Here is an 18,272-nt window from a genome sequence, read left to right on the forward strand (position 1 = left end):
GGTTGACGAGACTCTCTGGTGGTTCAGAACATTATTCTACAACTTTACTGTAAAAACTATTGGAAATAGTGACGTGTGTTAATGAGTTAAAGATTCTAAGAGTCGGTAAATCGTTACAGTAAGTGGAATAAAACACTCCAAGCTTTGTCCATAAACATGACCTGTGACTGATATATCTGTCACTCCGTCCATCCGCGGCCTCATTAATTCACTGCTTTGTCCCTCACGCGGTTATCTGTTCACCCGTATCGAATCGATGCAGACAAAACCTCAATGTCTCACGTGGGGACCTTCTCTCCCCCTGGACGTCTATCAACACCGTCTGTCCCTTTCATTTTCTCTCTCTCTCACTTTCCTCTGACATCCGTCCGTCTCCACTGGCCTGGCTCGGGCTGAAAGGCGCTGTGTGAATGGAGGTGTGTGTGTGTGTGAGCGCAGCAGTGAGTTTGGGGTGTGTGTATGTGTGTGTGTGTGTGGGGGGGGGGTGTTAGCACGGTGTTAGCCGGGTGTTAGCAGTAGTAGAGGGGTCCTTTAGATTTTGAGCCGGATTAGACACGCTCAGGGGAGGATCGAGTGGAGCAGAGAAAAGCGCAATAGAGACTGCGTGTGAGTGTGAGTGTGTGTGTGTGTGTGTGTGTGTGTGTGTGAGAGAGAGAGAGAGAGAGAGAGAGAGAGAGAGAGGCCACATTTGTACAAATTGTTCGGGTTTATGGAGCGATCATGTGACCATGTAAGTGTTTATAAGAGGAATCTATCAAGAGAGTGTGTGTGTGTGTGTGTGTGTGTGTGTGTGTGTGTGTGTGAAAATGCTTTGTACATATCAGCTGCAGCCTATAGCCAACTTCTCTGAAAGCTCAGTCTGTTGCTAAAGGTAGTTATTGATCTCTTTTTCTCTCTCTCTTTCTCTCACACACACACACACACACACACACACACACACACACACACACACACACACACTTTCATTACTTTGCTTTTGCCTCTATATCCCGCCCTAATGACCTCTTCCTCCCCTCCTCCAGGTCACTCCCAGTTTTGTGGTAAAGGTGTGGTTGTCATGGTAACCATGCCTGTCATGCCCGTCGGCTCCCCCGGACCGTTCCTCGTCCTTTTCTCCCTCGCCCTCTATCCGCTCCTTTCGTCCCAGCATTCCCTGACCTCTGACCCCGACCGTGTCACGTCTCATGCTCGGCAGTGCGGCAGGAAACTCCATCCTGTCACGTCCTATGAAGGTCAGCCATTTCGTCCCTCTCTCTCTCTCTCTCTCTCTATCTCTCTATCTGAAATTGTGTGTAATGACCCAGGATGCTGAGACGTGAAGTGTCTCGATGTCCCCCGTCTCCACAGGTCTCAGTGTGTGGCTCTCGTCTTTCTCTATGCCTGGAGTGAGTGATTACTCTCAGCTCGCTTTAGACCTCAGCAGGAACCAGTTGATAGTCGGGGCCAGGTAAACACCTCCCCATCACCTCGACACACACACACACACACACACACACACACACACACACACACACACTGCTCTAAGAGCACTCATCAATCAGTTGCATGAAGCAGACACACATTGCTAATATTCTGTCCTTCTCTCTGTAGGAACTACCTGTTCAGACTGAGTCTGGCTAATGTTTCTCTACTTCAGGTAAAGCCTCTCTGTCATTAGTGTGTGTGTGTGTGTGTGTGTGTGTGAGAACGATGTGGCTGTGTCATCTGCAGTAAAAAGTCTCTTCTTCTATGACGAGTGCGCTCTGAAAGCAGGATGTGTTTATCGAGGACAGAAGTGTGTTTGCTCAGCGTGAGCTTCATCATGGACAATCCGAGAGTTGTAGTCATAGTGTCCCGACAGCCTGGGCCAAAACACAGCTCGGCTCGACCCGAACACACCGTCAGAACCCCTGAAATCAACCGGGATCAAAAACACAGATACGAGACAGAGTGAGGACACAGACACACAGGACGGGTGAGAACGATCAGTACCAGGACGAGACAGACGTGAGGACGTGAAGACGTCTAGACGAGACCGCGACCCAAACAAACAAAAGCGTGACACTGAACACTCACGGACTCGACCGGAAATTTCATAAGAACTTTTTACTTTTTAAACATTTTCGGTTTCAATTCTCGAATTGTTTCCTTAAAATCACATTGACCACCTTTTTCTTCCACTCAAATCTTCTCCCTAGTTTTACTCGCGTCTATCTTCAGCGCACTCACACATCAAACCGCACTCACCACCCGAAAAATGGCATAAAGTAAAAGTGTGTGATTATAATGAGTGTGTGTTAGCGTTCTCATCAGCATGTACTGTACGTCCAGTGAGTGTGAGGTTAAGATGAACTGCTGATTGCTGATTGGTCAGCTGTACGTGTTCACGCGACCCCTGGAGGAAAGCGCTATCCGTCCCGTCCCGTTCCGCGCGTGTGAGCTTACACCAGGCGCGTGTACACCTGATATTAACCCTGATATTCTGTTAATGATAGGAATAATAGCGCAGGTGGAGTAACATGGCATCATGTAAAGTCTGCTCTGAGCCGGCCCGATCGGAACGAGACGCGTGGTCTGCAAACCTGATCATCTCTCCAGCAGATTCTCACTTGTTGGGACCAAAACACAGTATCGGTGCTGATCTGTTTGTTCATGTTATACATATAGTACAGAAAATGTTTGTGGCCAAAGAAGCTACTTCTGAAGTTTATGCAGCATGGAAGTTGTTAACATCAGCCGCTTTAGAGAAATGGATGTTTTTTCATGCGTGTTATACGTCTCACTTCAAACAATCATATTTTAAAATGCAAATTATTCATATTTCTTCGGAGTAAGCTTTTAGAAGCATATGATCTGTAAAAACTGTTGCTTAAAAAGTTTTAAAAGTAAAAGTTTAAAAAGCAAAAAAACCCTGTAGTGTCCGTAACCATGTAAAATTCATGTTGCAATATCTTAACAATATTACATTTTGTTTTTTCATGTGAATGACAGTTACTGTAAGATTTAAATTCAGAAAAGGTACCGACAAAGGGAATGAAGTTGTGTTTAGCAAATGTGTTTTTTCTTATCTGATGAAAATATAAATGTTTCTGTACGAATCATGGATCAGGAGATGAAGCAGTAAGTATTCTGAAAAATGGTGTTATATGATCCTATCTGAAAATTCACCTTTTCACCAAAGTGAGACACTTTTTAACACCGATATCATGTTTTTTGTCACGTTTGAGTAACAGCAGTGGGAGTAACATCAGGTGATGTGGCGAGTATCCAGGATCTTCTGTACCTGCTCGGTAAACTCTGTGAGAACAAACAGCTCTCTCCCACCTGTGTTTACTCGAGGCTTTCCCTTACTGGGTGTCTGGTGCAGGAAGCCGAACTGATTGGCTTTTGTTTTGCGCGTAGTGAAGCATCTCATCAATCACAAATGAGACTGACTTCTTGTAAGGAATCATAATGCAGAAGCTGGGATTTATTGGGAAAAAAAGATTTCTTAAAGTTGCAGAAAATTTTCTTGTTATAATTCCAGGAGATTTCGGCTTCAGAGCGAACAGAGCCACTTTGGGCACGTCAAAAAACATTCTGATTAAATCTGATTGAAGGCTTTGAGTACGCACATCTCATCAGAATACAGAATCAGAATCTTAAATCGGAAAGACTTCCATCGGATTGAATAAATCCTGTCCATGTAAACGTTGTGACTGAGGACACTCCCAGCCTGCCTCCTGGCCTCCTGCCTACAGATTACTTCGGCTTCACCTGGGATTTAAATCTTCTCTGCATGATCATGATGTCGCTCCGACTGCGACCAATTGCAGTCGTTCTTGTGAACATTCGGCGAGTGGAGCGCCTGATCCCTGGTAATCGATGGACAACTTGTCACCAAATTGTAGAAGAGACGCATCTGTCTGTGGGAGCTGTACACACAATCATGTGTCAATACGTCCCAGCCAAGAGCCTGTTATGTGCAAGTGGTGTTGGTACAGTCCTGACCTCGCTCCAAGTTATTTCCATATGTTTGGGCCATTAAGGGAGTTCCTGGGAGGCCAGTGTTTTAGACATGAGGCCGGCAGTCTGATCATGATGGCTTCCTCTTTCGTCTAGCTGTATTCATCTTAAAACCTTTATATGTGTGTATGAGGTGTGGAAATATCGCAATATATCGTAATATCGTGAGAATGTGCGTAAAAAGGTTGTTTACGCATATACAAAAATAATGACTCTGTAATTAATCCTAATGCAATTTCTCTGGCACGAGAGATACAGTTACAGAAATATCAAAGACTGCATCTCTCTGTCTCCCTGTCTCTCTGTCCTTTTCCTCTCTTTCGCTGTCCATGTTTACTTTCGACTCAGAATTTCTGGACTTTTTGTGAAAATCCTCAGTGATCTGATGAAGCTGTGTCCACAAGCCTGATATTTAACCTTTAACCCCCAACTCTTTCACACACCGATACTCTTGAATGTGTGTGCTGACATTCCTTTCAGCCGAGCTGCTGCCGGTGAAAACATAAGACTTTTCTGGTCCTCGCTAAAGGATCTGAGGAGATTAGCTCTACGTTGTGTATAGCTGCATGGTTTGATTTTGACGAGGATGCAATTAAGACTGAAACACAACCTGATCATGGGTTGGTGATTGTTATACTGACGGAAGATGGTGTTTGGTTGATATTTCACAGGGTTTATAAGTGATATTTTTAGCAGTCAGGGAGGATGATCGACTAGCAGAGAGGAGACGTATGCACAAACAGCTAGCAGAGCCGTGACCTCTGACCCATGGAACTTCTCTTTGTGATGAACGAGGCCCATCATACTCTGGAATAATGAGAATTCATTCTGTGAGTCTCCTTTAGACCTTAGGTCATGAAATTACACTTTTAAGGCCTTTCTGCTTCACATTTACAAACGCAAACACATTCACTTTTTAAATGAGCAGTTTTATTATCTCTATTGTATGCATTTTTTCTCACAGTTTACCATCAGCTTTTTACATATTATTCTTTATTAGAGCAGCACAGTATGAACATAAGCACTGACGATGATGGTGAGGATGATGACGAAGATGATATGAAAAAAATATATATATAAACAATAAATAATGGAATCAATAAAATAAACTGATATTGTATTACTGTATTAATATTACCAATACTAGTACCACTAATAATAATAATAATTGTTAATATTTTGTAATTTATTTTATATCACAGTTGTTAAATTCATTAAATTTTATAATACATAGTAGAAAACATTTTATTCGCCAGTAATAAGAAACTAAATATTTATTTATTTATTTATTAATTATATGGAAAACATTTTATTTAATTAAAAATGTATTTAGAATTTTATTAAATATTATTATTATTATTATGATTATTATGATTATGTATTTTTTATATTTAGATTTATTTATTTTAATCTTAGAGTGATTTTTTTATTAGAGACTGAATGTGTTAATACTTAATGCACATTTTTTTATATTATTTAAATAAAGTCTATAATGTTTGTCAAGGAAATCTGAATGCAAAGCTTTACACCAAAGAACAAAATAGACCAAATGAACAGTTTGACTGCAAAACATGAGCGTTTTACTTATTCTCTTTATATTTATTTTCCATAGACACATGAGGTTGTATATAACAAAATATATTTGCTGAAAATTGCTCTATCTTCTCTTTTTTAGAAGCTTTAAACTGTCAGTAGCACTGGTTATGCTGCACTTGGGAGCCATTGTGCACTTCCATATATATGAAAGTAATATTTTCCAAAGAAAATTGAGGAGAGAAATCACGCTACAACATTCAGCAGAAGTGTTTTCTATACAAGATGAATAAGATCCACATGTTGTGTGCGGGAAGCTGTTGCATTCAATACATCTGGTTATGGCTGCTGCATGCTGTGGTCCAATAAATACAGTTCGTTTATAAGGTTTCTCATCATCTTCATCATTCTTAGAATGAAAAAGGTTTGTGTGCAACAAACTCAACAATTTTTTATGGTCCACTTGGCTGCCGTGACTCAAAACACACTGACGTGACTATAAAAACACACTCACAAATTAAAACTCACTATTTATCTGCTTTATCCATTGTGAAAACAAAAAACAATTGTGAATGCATTGTAAAGTTGTAGCTTTTTGTTTAATCGTGTAAAATTCACACAGATATAACCTAACAAATGATCATTCATTGTATTTTGCCATTTGTGCTTGTGTGCACACCTTTGTGACTTAAAGAAACCCTGCACAGGATCTACTTTATACATTTTTAATGCTTCTTTGGGAAAAAAGAAATTTTCAAAAACTGCCAAAAGGAACATCAGCTATTGCAGTCAAACTGTTTAGTGTCCTTACAAAGATGTTCAATGTTCAATAGGGACAGGAATCCTGTAATCACGTGTAATCACGTGATATAATATTATCAGGATACTTAATTATGATACTATCTTAATCAGGATACTATCATGATTTGATATGAATTGCAACTCCATATTTATCATGATTTCATAAATCTATAAAATAGTCTATGTTAAATTTGGTCCTGATTTTGTTACTATTTTGGTCCTTTTTTGATACAAGACTTTGAAGATAGTGTCAAATGTCCTCATAATGATAAGATAGCGGTCAGTATCCTCACAAGGATAAGATAGTGTCAAATGTCCTCACAAGGATAAGATAGTGTCAAATGTCCTCAAAGGGTCCTTATAAGATAGTGTCAAATGTCCCCACAAGGATAACAGTGTCAAATGTCCCCACAAGGATAACAGTGTCAAATGTCCCCACAAGGATAACAGTGTCAAATGTCCCCACAAGGATAAGATAGTGTCAAATGTCCCCACAAGGATAAGATTGTGTCAAATGTCCCCACAAGGATAAGATTGTGTCAAATGTCCTCAAAAGGTCCTCATAAGATAGTGTCAAATGTACCCACAAGGATAAGACAGTGTCAAATGTCCCCACAAAGATAAGATAGTGTCAAATGTACCCACAAGGATAAGATTGTGTCAAATGTCCTCAAAAGGTCCTCATAAGATAGTGTCAAATGTACCCACAAGGATAACAGTGTCAAATGTACCCACAAGGATAAGACAGTGTCAAATGTCCCCACAAGGATAACAGTGTCAAATGTCCCCACAAGGATAAGATAGTGTCAAATGTCCCCACAAGGATAAGATAGTGTCAAATGTCCCCACAAGGATAAGATAGTGTCAAATGTCCCCACAAGGATAAGATAGTGTCAAATGTCCCCACAAGGATAAGATAGTGTCAAATGTCCTCAAAAGGTCCTCATAAGATAGTGTCAAATGTCCTTACAAGGATAACATTGTGTCAAATGTCCTTACAAGGATAACAAAGTGTCAAATGTCCTCAGAATTAATGGTACCCTACAAAACTTTTTTTTTTTAAATTAATGTTAAAGGTTATATCTTGCTTAAAACAATGCATTTAGGGTTATGACAGCACATTAAAAACATGTTATACGCTGAGCCTCTTATGGACAATTGCCTAAATCTAGCCGTAACCGTAACATCAGTAAACTAAAGGAAACCTTTAGTGCTTTAAATGTGGAAGGGAAATGTATAGTGCTCGTGAGGACGTTTGGCCTGATCACTGTGAGGATGTTTGACACTATCTTATCACCGGGAGGACACTTTGTATTCACAAAGTGCTGAATAGGCGCACATACACACCTAAACCTACACACACACACACACACACACACACACACACACACACACACACACACACAGTTTACTGCTGTGTGTGAATAAAGCGACTCGCACCACCTCATGCTGTTTTGTTATCCCAGCTTCCCAGCTCTGCGTTCAATGATAACAATAAAACAGGATTAATCACGCAGCCCTAATCTCTGTCCACCACATCAGCAGTGTAAGTGTGTGTGTGTGATTACGCACAGACAAGATTTACAACACACATTCCTTTACCAACAATGGAAAAGAACTCAAGCGCATTGGAGGGATTTTGGTGTAATAGCCTTTTATATATCACTTGTTATCGCTTCAGCGATGGTATGATGCATTTTAACAAATGACGGGGAAGTGTGCCATTGAAGTGTTTTTTTATTTTATTGACACTGTGCCATAACCAAATAATACCCCAACTGAGAACTACAAAGCGTTTGTGGACCGGAATTGAAATGACAATTTAGAAGATATTATAAGTTCTGTTATTCCAATAGAGAAAATAAACTCAGCTACTGATAAAATGCATTAATAGTGTAAAATCAAAGCTAAACTGAAAATATGAGATTTCCGCATTGTTTTCTTAAAAAAAAAAAAGATAATTTAAGAGTAAATAGTCGCGTCTTTTGAAATGATGGAAAATGAACATATTTATGTAAGAGGAGTTATTAGTCATTTTATGTCCTGTCCACTTGACATTGGACAGAAATGAATATCTGTCCAGAGGATTTTCGCTATTGTAATGTACCTCCTTAACAGGTTACCAGTTCTGAACGTTTTAACCTTTGAAGCTTTTTAAGGTTCCCTAAATTTACGCATCATGCTAAAAGATCACAGTAAAGTTGCTGTAAATGTTTCAGTAAATCAATTTCAACAGACCAACAAGCAAATGTACTGGATGATGTTATTTTGTGTTATGCAATACTGTATATAACTCTACTTTACTCTAAATAAGCCTTATAGATCTTTACTGCAAATGTTTTGCTGCTGCCAGTATATCTTTTTGGGAAATGACATTTAATTAACAGTAGTGTAATGCACAGTAAGACGTTGTAGGGAAAAGGGAACAGAATGGCATTTGGAACACAGCCCAGGAGATGAACGCTGCATTTGACTCGACTCAGAGTGCAACTTAAATCAGAGATTAACAAAGAGCTCCCAAATAAAACCTTTAACGTGGTACCTGTGCCATGTATTTTTGACTGTACTATGTTACTTATTTGCTGATATAGTATCACACTTTGGTAGAACGGCACATGTACTATTATATGGTTCATGGTACAATTAAACTTGTACCAGGATACTGTCAAAAATATGTTATACATGTTTATGGACCAAATACGCCTACCAGTTTAATGTTGGAAGTTCCACAATAATACTATTCAAATGTACATTTTATGTCACATACACAATCGTATACAGTACGATATGCAGTGAAATGCTTACACGACCGCTCGTGACCTTAAAATCTAAATTATCAATAGAAATAAATTAGGAAATGGAATAAAGAGAAAGCTGCAGAGAAAAAGAACAAAATATAAAATATCGGATTTTCCTATGGTATGTCATGTACTACAGTTTACTTTAATAGACTGTTGTACATACTATGTTAAAATCTTCTTATATGTCAACCTAACATAGAGCTCAAATTAACTCAGAACTGTATTACTACAAGAACTTTCCGAATGAAAACTTATGTGCCTTTACTGACGCTTTTTCAGACCCACTCGCTCTGAGAAGGCCTTAATAATCTAACAATGACTCCAGGATGATATATGGGAGTCCGTGGGCTTTTTTATTCTATTGTGAGTTTGGGTTATTGATTGCTCTTTGTGTAGTAAAAACTTCTCAGAGGATAATTAGTCTCTGTGTGCCCTGACCCCAGACTCTGACCTCTGACCTCACTGCACTTTCCCCATTCATACTACGAAAAAGCTCTGATTAATAGGAAATGCCTAAATGTGACCCGAGGATCTGTGTTGGAAGCTATTGTTGTGTTTGTGTGTGTGTGTGTATATGTGTAAAAATCGTATGTTCCCTCTTATGCAGAACCTGTATGTGATAAATGTTGAGAGAGTAACAATACAGGATCTTTACCCAGAATGTACTCCATAAACAAAGACACGCACGTCTAGAGTTTAAGATTTACTTTTTATTTGTGTACCGGTTGTGTAAGATAATTTCTTATTTCATGACAAATTAAGAATAAAAAGGTTTGGATTTAAGTCCAAGTCTTGGACTTTTATTTGGTAGCTGTTCATGGCAACTTTGCATATATGCGTCTCAGAATCACTCCTAGGAATCACACCCGAAGTTCACTTAGGACTGAAAATATTCCTAGCTCAAAGTAGGAAATAAAAGATGTTTAGGAAGCGTCCTACTCTTACTTTCAGCAAAAAGTAGGACGGCTCCTGAGAAAAGCATGTGATGTTACTTTTTCCGACACTGAGAGCTGCAAAGCAGGCTGCACCTTATAGTGGGTGTTGTCGTTTCAACTGGTTTTTGTAGTTTTAAATGGTGGAGAAGTGAAATGCTGAAATCAGCGGAAGTTGTGTGAAAGCTTTATGCACACATCTGGAAGTTGAGTTATATTAACTGGACTTCTTAGTTCAGTAGAAACGTTCCACTAATCATCCAAGTAGCTTCTTTAGTCTCGGGTAAGTTGGAAAGTTCCTCGTATTTAAGTTCCAAGGTCAAAGGGTCCTCCTCTATCTGAAACGGCTTGTTAGATGAGCAGTGGAGAGGTGAGAACAGGAGGGAGGTTTATTAGAGAGTAGACGGGGAGATCTGTTAGGAAGACAATAGAGAGAGATTAGAGAGGATCGTTAAGGTGTAACGACCTTAAATGTCCATAAATGTGTCTTTTTTGGAGGACGTGTGGAGAGGTCTTGATCTTCCTTGGGATAGACGAAAGGGCAGCCTGTCGAAGATTTTCCACCTGCACATCGATGGCTTCTTTCAACCATCTATCCACTCATTTTTGTCATCAAGTGTGTGTCCTTCGTCCTTCAGGTGAAGGTTTACCACTGATTCCAGACCGGAGGTGTTGCTCCTTCTGTGTTGAGACATCCTTTTATGAAGAGTGTGTTTTGTCTCCCCGGTGTAGAGCTCTGAACACTCTTCACTGGATTCAGACAAAAAAACGTATAGATGCGTGACTCGGCTGCATGACATCATCCCAATCAGACTGCTCTAATCACAACTGTTTAAATCCCCTATAGTAGAGCTGTGTAGGACTGTTATAATCTGATTGTAATGACTTTGAAAAGAAAGTGAATCTGGAGAGAGGAGATTTCGCCCTACTCTTACCTCTAAAGATAAAAAGTGAATGGAGGCAATTTGTGAAAGCATCAATGCCAGCTGTCAGTGTGTCGCGTGTACCCCTGAGGAGTGTGAAAAACGGGCATACGCCGTGTTAATAAAGTGATGAAGTGCTGCTCATAACAGATAATCCCAAGAAGAAAAAGTTTTGTACACTCAATTTATTATATAGTTTATATATATATAGTTCCATATACAGTATGTATCTGTGAAAAAGAAGACTCAGCAGTCTGTCATGTCACCCTGCAGATCTCCGTAATCTGATGGAGTCGACTTTTCCAGGGAGCAAACGTTCATCATTATAATGGATGGGAGGTCCGGTCTGTACGAGTTAGTTTCCAGCCTGGTCCGTACACCTCCGCGTTTACTCTGCCTCACACGGTCTCTTCAATGGCGTAACCTCGGCGAGTCAATCGGATCCTGGCTTAAGTAGCTCAACACTCGCAAGGGTTCCTGGACGGATACAAAAATTATTTTTTTATTACTTTACTGTATGACTTATATACAGTATTTATATTGAACAACATAATCATTATCTCTAATATCTAATCATTTTGATTCATAAATATTTTTTACATTTCATACAAAGGGGAAATGGAACTGTAAGTGTACAGTACAACACTGCTAGTCCTGAACGGTGTCGATGTCAGTGTGTGGCAGTGTTCAGCTCATGCCACTGGTTAAGAAGCTCTTCTTAGGTCTGTTTGCTCATGATACGGTGGGCCGGTAGCTAACAGTATAGTGGTTGTGCTACTAAGGCACAGAGCTGAATAAAGTGTCCACGAGAGATAGAGATGAGCCGGTGATAGTTTATTGTGATGTGAGAGAGCAGGTAAAAAATCCTGGTGAGGGTATGACTCTTGAGATACTGTAACAGGAACATTTTGGGGAACATTAAACGCAGCCCATAGTTGATAAAAAATATGTAAAAATTGTGATTAGTGATTACCACTGTCGCCTCGCACCTCCAGGATCCGGGTTCAATTCCCACCTCAGGGTCTGTGTGCATGGAGTTTGCATGTTCTCCCTGTGCTTGGTGGGTTTCCTCTGGGTACTCCGGTTTCCTCCAACAGTCCCAAGACATGCAGATTAGGTCAATCGGCGTTCCCAAATTGTCCGTAGTGTGTGTATGTGTGTGTGCCGTGCGATGGCTTGGCACTCTATCCAGGGTGTACCCCGCGTCTTGCCCTTATTCTAAAGGGATCGGTTCCAGCCCCTTGCGGCCCTGAACACAGGACGAAGCGATATAGATGGTGAGTGAGTGAGTTGTTAAGGTCTAAGGGGAATAAAACACTTTGTAGTTTTGGGGAAAAGAATTCACTCGATAACTCTGCTCCGTCACCACCACACCACCCCGTCTTTTCTTGGACCGCTTTCCTGTAACAGAAGTGTTTTATTCCTTACTTATTACATTAGTAAGGAGCAGTCTGGGATGTTTAAAACACTGCACGCCGGTCCAGCAGGCTGCCTTGCTCGATGTGCGAAATAAATCACATGCCATGTTGTACTCTGTGGTGTTTTGCTTTGTGGCCAAGTCTTCATTATTATCGCAGAAGCTAAAAGCATTTGTGTGCATTCGAAAAGGAAAATATTGATTCCCTCTCGCACACAAATTCATCAGCTAATTGAACGTGATGAATTTGCTGCGTTTGGCGTCTTAAAGCAGGCAATGCACTAATGCGCTGTGAGAGAACGCCGTTTAACTCTGCTCTCTCTCCGAACGTACATCTGTCGCTCCATTACTGCTTCTGAGTCATGCTCACTTCTCCTGAAAAAAAAAAAGAAAAAAAAAGAAACACCAACGCAGCAGCCTGTTCGTTACTCCAGTTAATAAAGTGGGAAAGTGTCCAACTACGGTGGAGTTTTTTATGCGCTCCTGTCGGCTTCCGAGTATCCATTCCTACCGCGTTTAATGTATCAAGGGCCATTCTGTTAGCTTAACAGCTTGAGTGAAGTTGTTTGTAATGAAGGATCGAGTCAATAACACTGTCAACTTCGGTATAAATTACCCAGAAGGCACTGCTGCAATCTGTCAAGCAATAAAAATGCTTAAAGCAAAGTCATTGTGTTTTTAGTCCTCTGACTCTTTTATCAGCACACGGGCTTGTTACTGTAATAAACTGGCATGTTCGCACTTTAGGAAATCAGTAAAGAAATGTAAAGTACAGGAAAATAATTTAGACGGCTTGAATTCTGTTACGAGAAGTGTTCAAGTCAAACCTGCCTTTATTTCTCTTTATTTCACTAGTGCTTGGACACCATCAGGGTAGAACGTTTTCTCAGTGTTCCAGAGCCATTATCGGACTGCCTGCGTTAGACCCGGCCTCCCAGGAACTCCTTTAATGGCTCAAACATGTGGAAATGGCTTGGAACGAGGTCGGGACTGTACAGATGATGTGGAAATAACTTCCAGTTGAGTTTCTGTAATGTGCGAGGGGTGTTGTTCGACTGTTCAATCACGGGATCATCATTCAAGGAAAAAGTTTGTTCAAAACCTTTACTGCAGCTAAAAGTCACTGTATTGTGCTTGACGTATTCTTTAAATGTCAAATGCTTCCAAACCCTTTTTATTGGACCGTGAAAGCAAAACACAACAACAAACCAAAACTGCAACAGCAAAGGTCGGGAAGCTTGACCGCAATATCAGTAACATGATGCCAAGTCCAAAAGCATAATAGCATTGCCTCGGAGTTTGCTGTTGCGCTAAATGGTTTGCAGTTACAAGCAACGTGATTATGCTATCAAACGTTAGGTCTGCTGACTAAGCTAGAAATGAGTTAAAGGTCCCATATTGTACTCTTACCCAGGTCTAATACCTTTCAGATAATGCAATTTTTTTAAATGTTTGTTTCACTCCTTCTTCAAACAGCCTGTTTCAGTGTCTATGTAAATGAGCTGCTGCTGAGCCACACCCACCAGGGAACTGCAGGCCTGACAGCAACAATCCTGGGGAGGGTTTCCAATATATGAGGTCACATTAGGGGGAAATCTAACTACCTGCTTTAGACCTACAGCATTTGGCAGACGTCCTCATCCAGAGCGACTTACATTTTGATCTCATTATACATGTGAGCAGTTCAGGTCCAGTTTAGGCTCAGGGGCCCAACAGTGGTTTGAACCTGAGACCTCCCTTTAGAGCCGTAGTTGAATGCCTGAGCCACCTCTGACCCCTGAGCTATAAGCCCCAGCCAATGAAAAAATGGACAAAGAACAAAAAGCATTAAATGTATTTCACTCACACTGGATATCCATCTGAATGTATAAACATGACTAAAAAGTCCATTTTGCATAATAGGTGCCCTTTAATGTGTAATGTTCAACTTGATTCTCTAATTAAACCCTGGATTCATCGCTAAGCACTACTTTGGTTTAAAGAAGTCAAAGTTTGTCACTTAAAGATCAAACTAAACTTTAACACACTGATACTGTATGTCTGGCATTTGGTAAAATCTGCTTCTCTTTATGGATTTGGATGCGGGTGTGTTCAAATCATCAGAACGTTCCACATTGTGCTTTATTGCAGTTATAGGAATGGCGGTTACATACTGAGGCTTATGTGTAATTCACCTGTGTGTGTGTGTGTTTGTGTGGTTACAGGGCATAGAGTGTGGAGTGGATGAAGACACACGCAGATCTTGTCGGAGCAAAGGGAAGACGGAGGTGAGAGAAACATATGAGTCAAGAGCTGAGATGAAGCACAAAGGTGCCTTTTGTAAATATACACACAATTTATTCATTCTTTGAGTCATAAAGATGCTGTATTGATCCTGAAGGAAGTTCCAGACCTACAGTAGAAATGAGGTCGTTGCAAATTACACCGATGCAGATTTATAGATGTGATCGCATAAAAATAAATAAACAAACAATTACAAATTTCAATAATATTTATTTCCATTTTTTAGTAACTGTGGTAAACATGTGGACAGTTTGAACTTTATGAGCCGAGCTTTAATTTTGCATGCTTTTTTTATTTTTTCCCATATATCTGGGATTAGTAGGACCTAACAAGTATAAAATCTAAGCATTGTCTCTGAGCAGAAACCTGAGTTTGACCCTTTTGTGTTTCCACCAATTAGTGTATTGTGCTTTTGCTGCCATTAAATGATGCTATAAAGTGTCTCCTAACGAGGACAACAGGTCTACTGTACACACCCTCACCTCGGACCTTGTGTATACGCACGTTCTGTCTATATGCGGTAAATTGATCTATACTGTACATGCTGATTGCCTCGGCGAGGGACGTGCATAGCCACAAGGAAAAAGCGCTGGATTACTGATATATTAATAATTCTCATTCAGCAGAAAAGCATCAGGTTCCAGACAGAACTGTCACTCAGTCCGGATCCAGGCCATGAGTCCAGCATTTAGTGACGCCTGCTATAGAGCTTACAGTCCAAAGTTACTAGTGCAGTGCTAAACTACAGGAATATAAGTAGAAGCTCGTCCAAGTAGCATCTTCTCTTCTGAGGCAAGTTGGCTGGATTCCACAGATTTGTATCCTCCAGGGTCAAATGATCTTCTCCCGCCTGAATGGGCTCATTAGATGAACAATGGAGAAGTTTAGAGTAGGAGGGACTCCCTAATGACTCTCTCCGTCCTACTCTCACCTTCTCCATTGTTCATCTAATGAGCCCATTCAGGCAGGAGAAGATCATCTGACCCTGGAGGATACAAATTTGTGGAATCCGATCAACTTCCCACAGGCTGAAGATGCTACGTGGATGAGCGGTGAAACGTTTTCAACTAAAACGGAAGAAGTCCAGTTGACTTCATGACTCCACTTAAGTTCTAGAAGATCTCACCTGTACGACTGGGAATCTTCACAGATCTCCTTCTCCTCACTTCATTTGTGTTCCTCATCAGGGCGGCGTGATACTTTTTAAATAACACAATTATTAAGTGCTTTAAAAACAATACTTTATACATTTACATATAATAGTTTCTACTTAGATATACTCTATAGTGTATATAATTAATATGCACTCAGGACACGAGAGATTTCCTGTTGCTTTAGTTACAGCATCTTGTTCTATTCTTGTTTTACATAATAAAATATCGACTGTGCTGTAAAATAAACACAGGATGGCTTAAGGCTGTAACAGTGAACTCTGTCCCCTCTCCTCGTCTCTTTCCTTCTCTCTCAGGACGAGTGTCAGAACTACATGCGCGTCCTCCTCCTGAGCGGTTCCCGTATCTTCTCCTGTGGCACTAACGCGTTCTCACCTGTCTGCACCGCACGCTCTGCCACCGATCTCGCACACGTGATCGAGACGGTGAACGGGGTCGCCCGCTGTCCTTATGACCCCAAACACAACTCCACCGCCATGGTAACGGAAAGCGGTGACCTTTATGCCGCCACAGTCATTGACTTTTCTGGCCGTGACCCAGTGATTTACCGCAGCCTGGGGAACATGCCTCCTCTTCGCACAGCTCAGTACAACTCCAAATGGCTGAACGGTGTGTATACCATACGCTACAGTACTCACATTCACTGCTTTACCGAGACTGCAGCTACACACTCTTCTGATTTACTCTGTTTTAGTATCTTTTATTTTTTTATGTTACTTCTCCAACTCCTTATCTTTTTATCTTTTTTCTTGTCGTTCTTTGATTTGTTGTTATAGGTTTTCTTTCTTGATTAAATTTAATTTGTATAATGATTTTAACAATGGTTATTGATGCAAAGCAGTTGTACAAAATCAAAAGAAAATGATGGAAATGTGTATAAAATGTGAGAAAATGTGCAAAAATCATGATGATCAGATGCCCTGATGACTAAATCCAAGGGCGACGGTGGCAAGGAAAAACTCCCTGAGATGGCATTAGGAAAAAACTTTTAGAGCAACCCGACTCAACAGGGAACCCATCCTCATTTGGGTGATAACGGATAGCTGGGATTGTTTTGCAGTTATACTGCATTCCAGGTGGCTGGAAGTTCAATATAACAGTTGATGTGTTTATGTTAATATGGCGTCCAGTTGGTTATTGGACCCTCAGGTAGACTGTAGGAAGTTCCAGTCTGCATCAGCCGCCTGTATCAGCCAGAACTGTCATCACAGTAAAGTGGAACCTCCATGGAGATGAGACCTTCAACCAGACCCAGGCTGCAGGATGAGTCGGACGGTTTAAGTCCCTTTAACAGGGGTTCCGTTATTGCTGGTATTATCTGCTTGGGAAAATGTGTCGGTATGCAATCTAATCTAATACACAGGTGATGATTTGGCAGAGTGAAATTAGTTCATTCTCTTCAAGGGGAGTAAAATATATTCGAGGTTCTGATCTGATGTGGTTAGTTTATTATCTGCATCAATAAAACTGTTTGCTTCAAAGCCTGATTTTTTATTTTTTTTGCATAATGTTTACAAGTTCGTTTTTTGAAAAATTCATGAAGTCCTCACTACTTTTTCCTTTGCATCTCTTTTTCCCCATCCATCACATTTTTCCTCACTTGTTATGTCTCACTCTTTACCTCCCTGTTTTAGTAGCTTAGTAATGAACAAATCTCTTTTCTCCTCTTTCTCCCTGCTTTCCCCAGAGCCCCAGTTTGTATCAGCTTACGAGGTTGGTCGCTTCACCTACTTCTTCCTGCGGGAGGTGGCGGTAGAGGAGGATTGTGGGAAGGCGGTGTTCTCTCGTGTGGCGCGGGTGTGTCAGAACGATGTAGGCGGCCGGTTTCTCCTTGAAGACACATGGACGACGTTCATGAAGGCCAGATTGAACTGCTCACGCTCAGGAGATGTGCCTTTCTACTACCATGAGCTCCACAGCACCTTCTACCTGCCCGAGCAGGACCTCATCTATGGTGTCTTCACCACCAACATGTGAGCCTCAGTTCACTTCCTCAAAATGTTTGAATTGTTCAGTGTTTTTAACTCCTTTCTCATGAAGCAGTTAAACATCTGGTGTAACACATCGTCACTTTTTTTACCTGCAAACTAACACACTCATAATATAATCCACCCTGACCCCGACTGGGCGGTCACTAAGGATGCTAAAGGTTATGTACTGTATATTATATAACATATAGGCTAAAGCGAACTCAGCGTTGGGTTGTGGAGGGATAAGCAGATTTAAACATGCAGCTGGAGTTATGTATCCCGTGCACTGATCTCCTGAGACTTACAGGGTCACGAGGCAGATTTAATTCCAAGGATTGTCTGATTAAAATGCAGTGAGGCAATCAGCTGATGCTGCGTGCTGCCGTTGAGAGACAACGCATACCTGCGATAGATTAACACAAGTGTTCACACTCTAACACTAGGGCCGCGTGTGAT

General features: G+C 40.8%; 1 protein-coding gene across 1 annotated transcript in view; it reads left to right on the forward strand.

Moving 5' to 3' along the window:
* The window catches only part of sema5bb (sema domain, seven thrombospondin repeats (type 1 and type 1-like), transmembrane domain (TM) and short cytoplasmic domain, (semaphorin) 5Bb), a 72,674-nt gene that overhangs the window by 33,970 nt on the left and 20,432 nt on the right, over positions 1–18,272 (forward strand). Inside the window, exons 3-8 of the mRNA XM_053499126.1 lie at positions 1,023–1,232; positions 1,348–1,447; positions 1,591–1,636; positions 14,596–14,658; positions 16,143–16,455; positions 17,534–17,819. Coding sequence (XP_053355101.1) covers positions 1,058–1,232; positions 1,348–1,447; positions 1,591–1,636; positions 14,596–14,658; positions 16,143–16,455; positions 17,534–17,819 — 983 coding nt within the window. The 5' untranslated portion in view covers positions 1,023–1,057. The remainder of the gene's footprint in view (positions 1–1,022; positions 1,233–1,347; positions 1,448–1,590; positions 1,637–14,595; positions 14,659–16,142; positions 16,456–17,533; positions 17,820–18,272) is intronic.

Source organism: Clarias gariepinus, chromosome 6 (assembly GCF_024256425.1).
Source record: "Clarias gariepinus isolate MV-2021 ecotype Netherlands chromosome 6, CGAR_prim_01v2, whole genome shotgun sequence".
NCBI lineage: Eukaryota > Metazoa > Chordata > Actinopteri > Siluriformes > Clariidae > Clarias > Clarias gariepinus.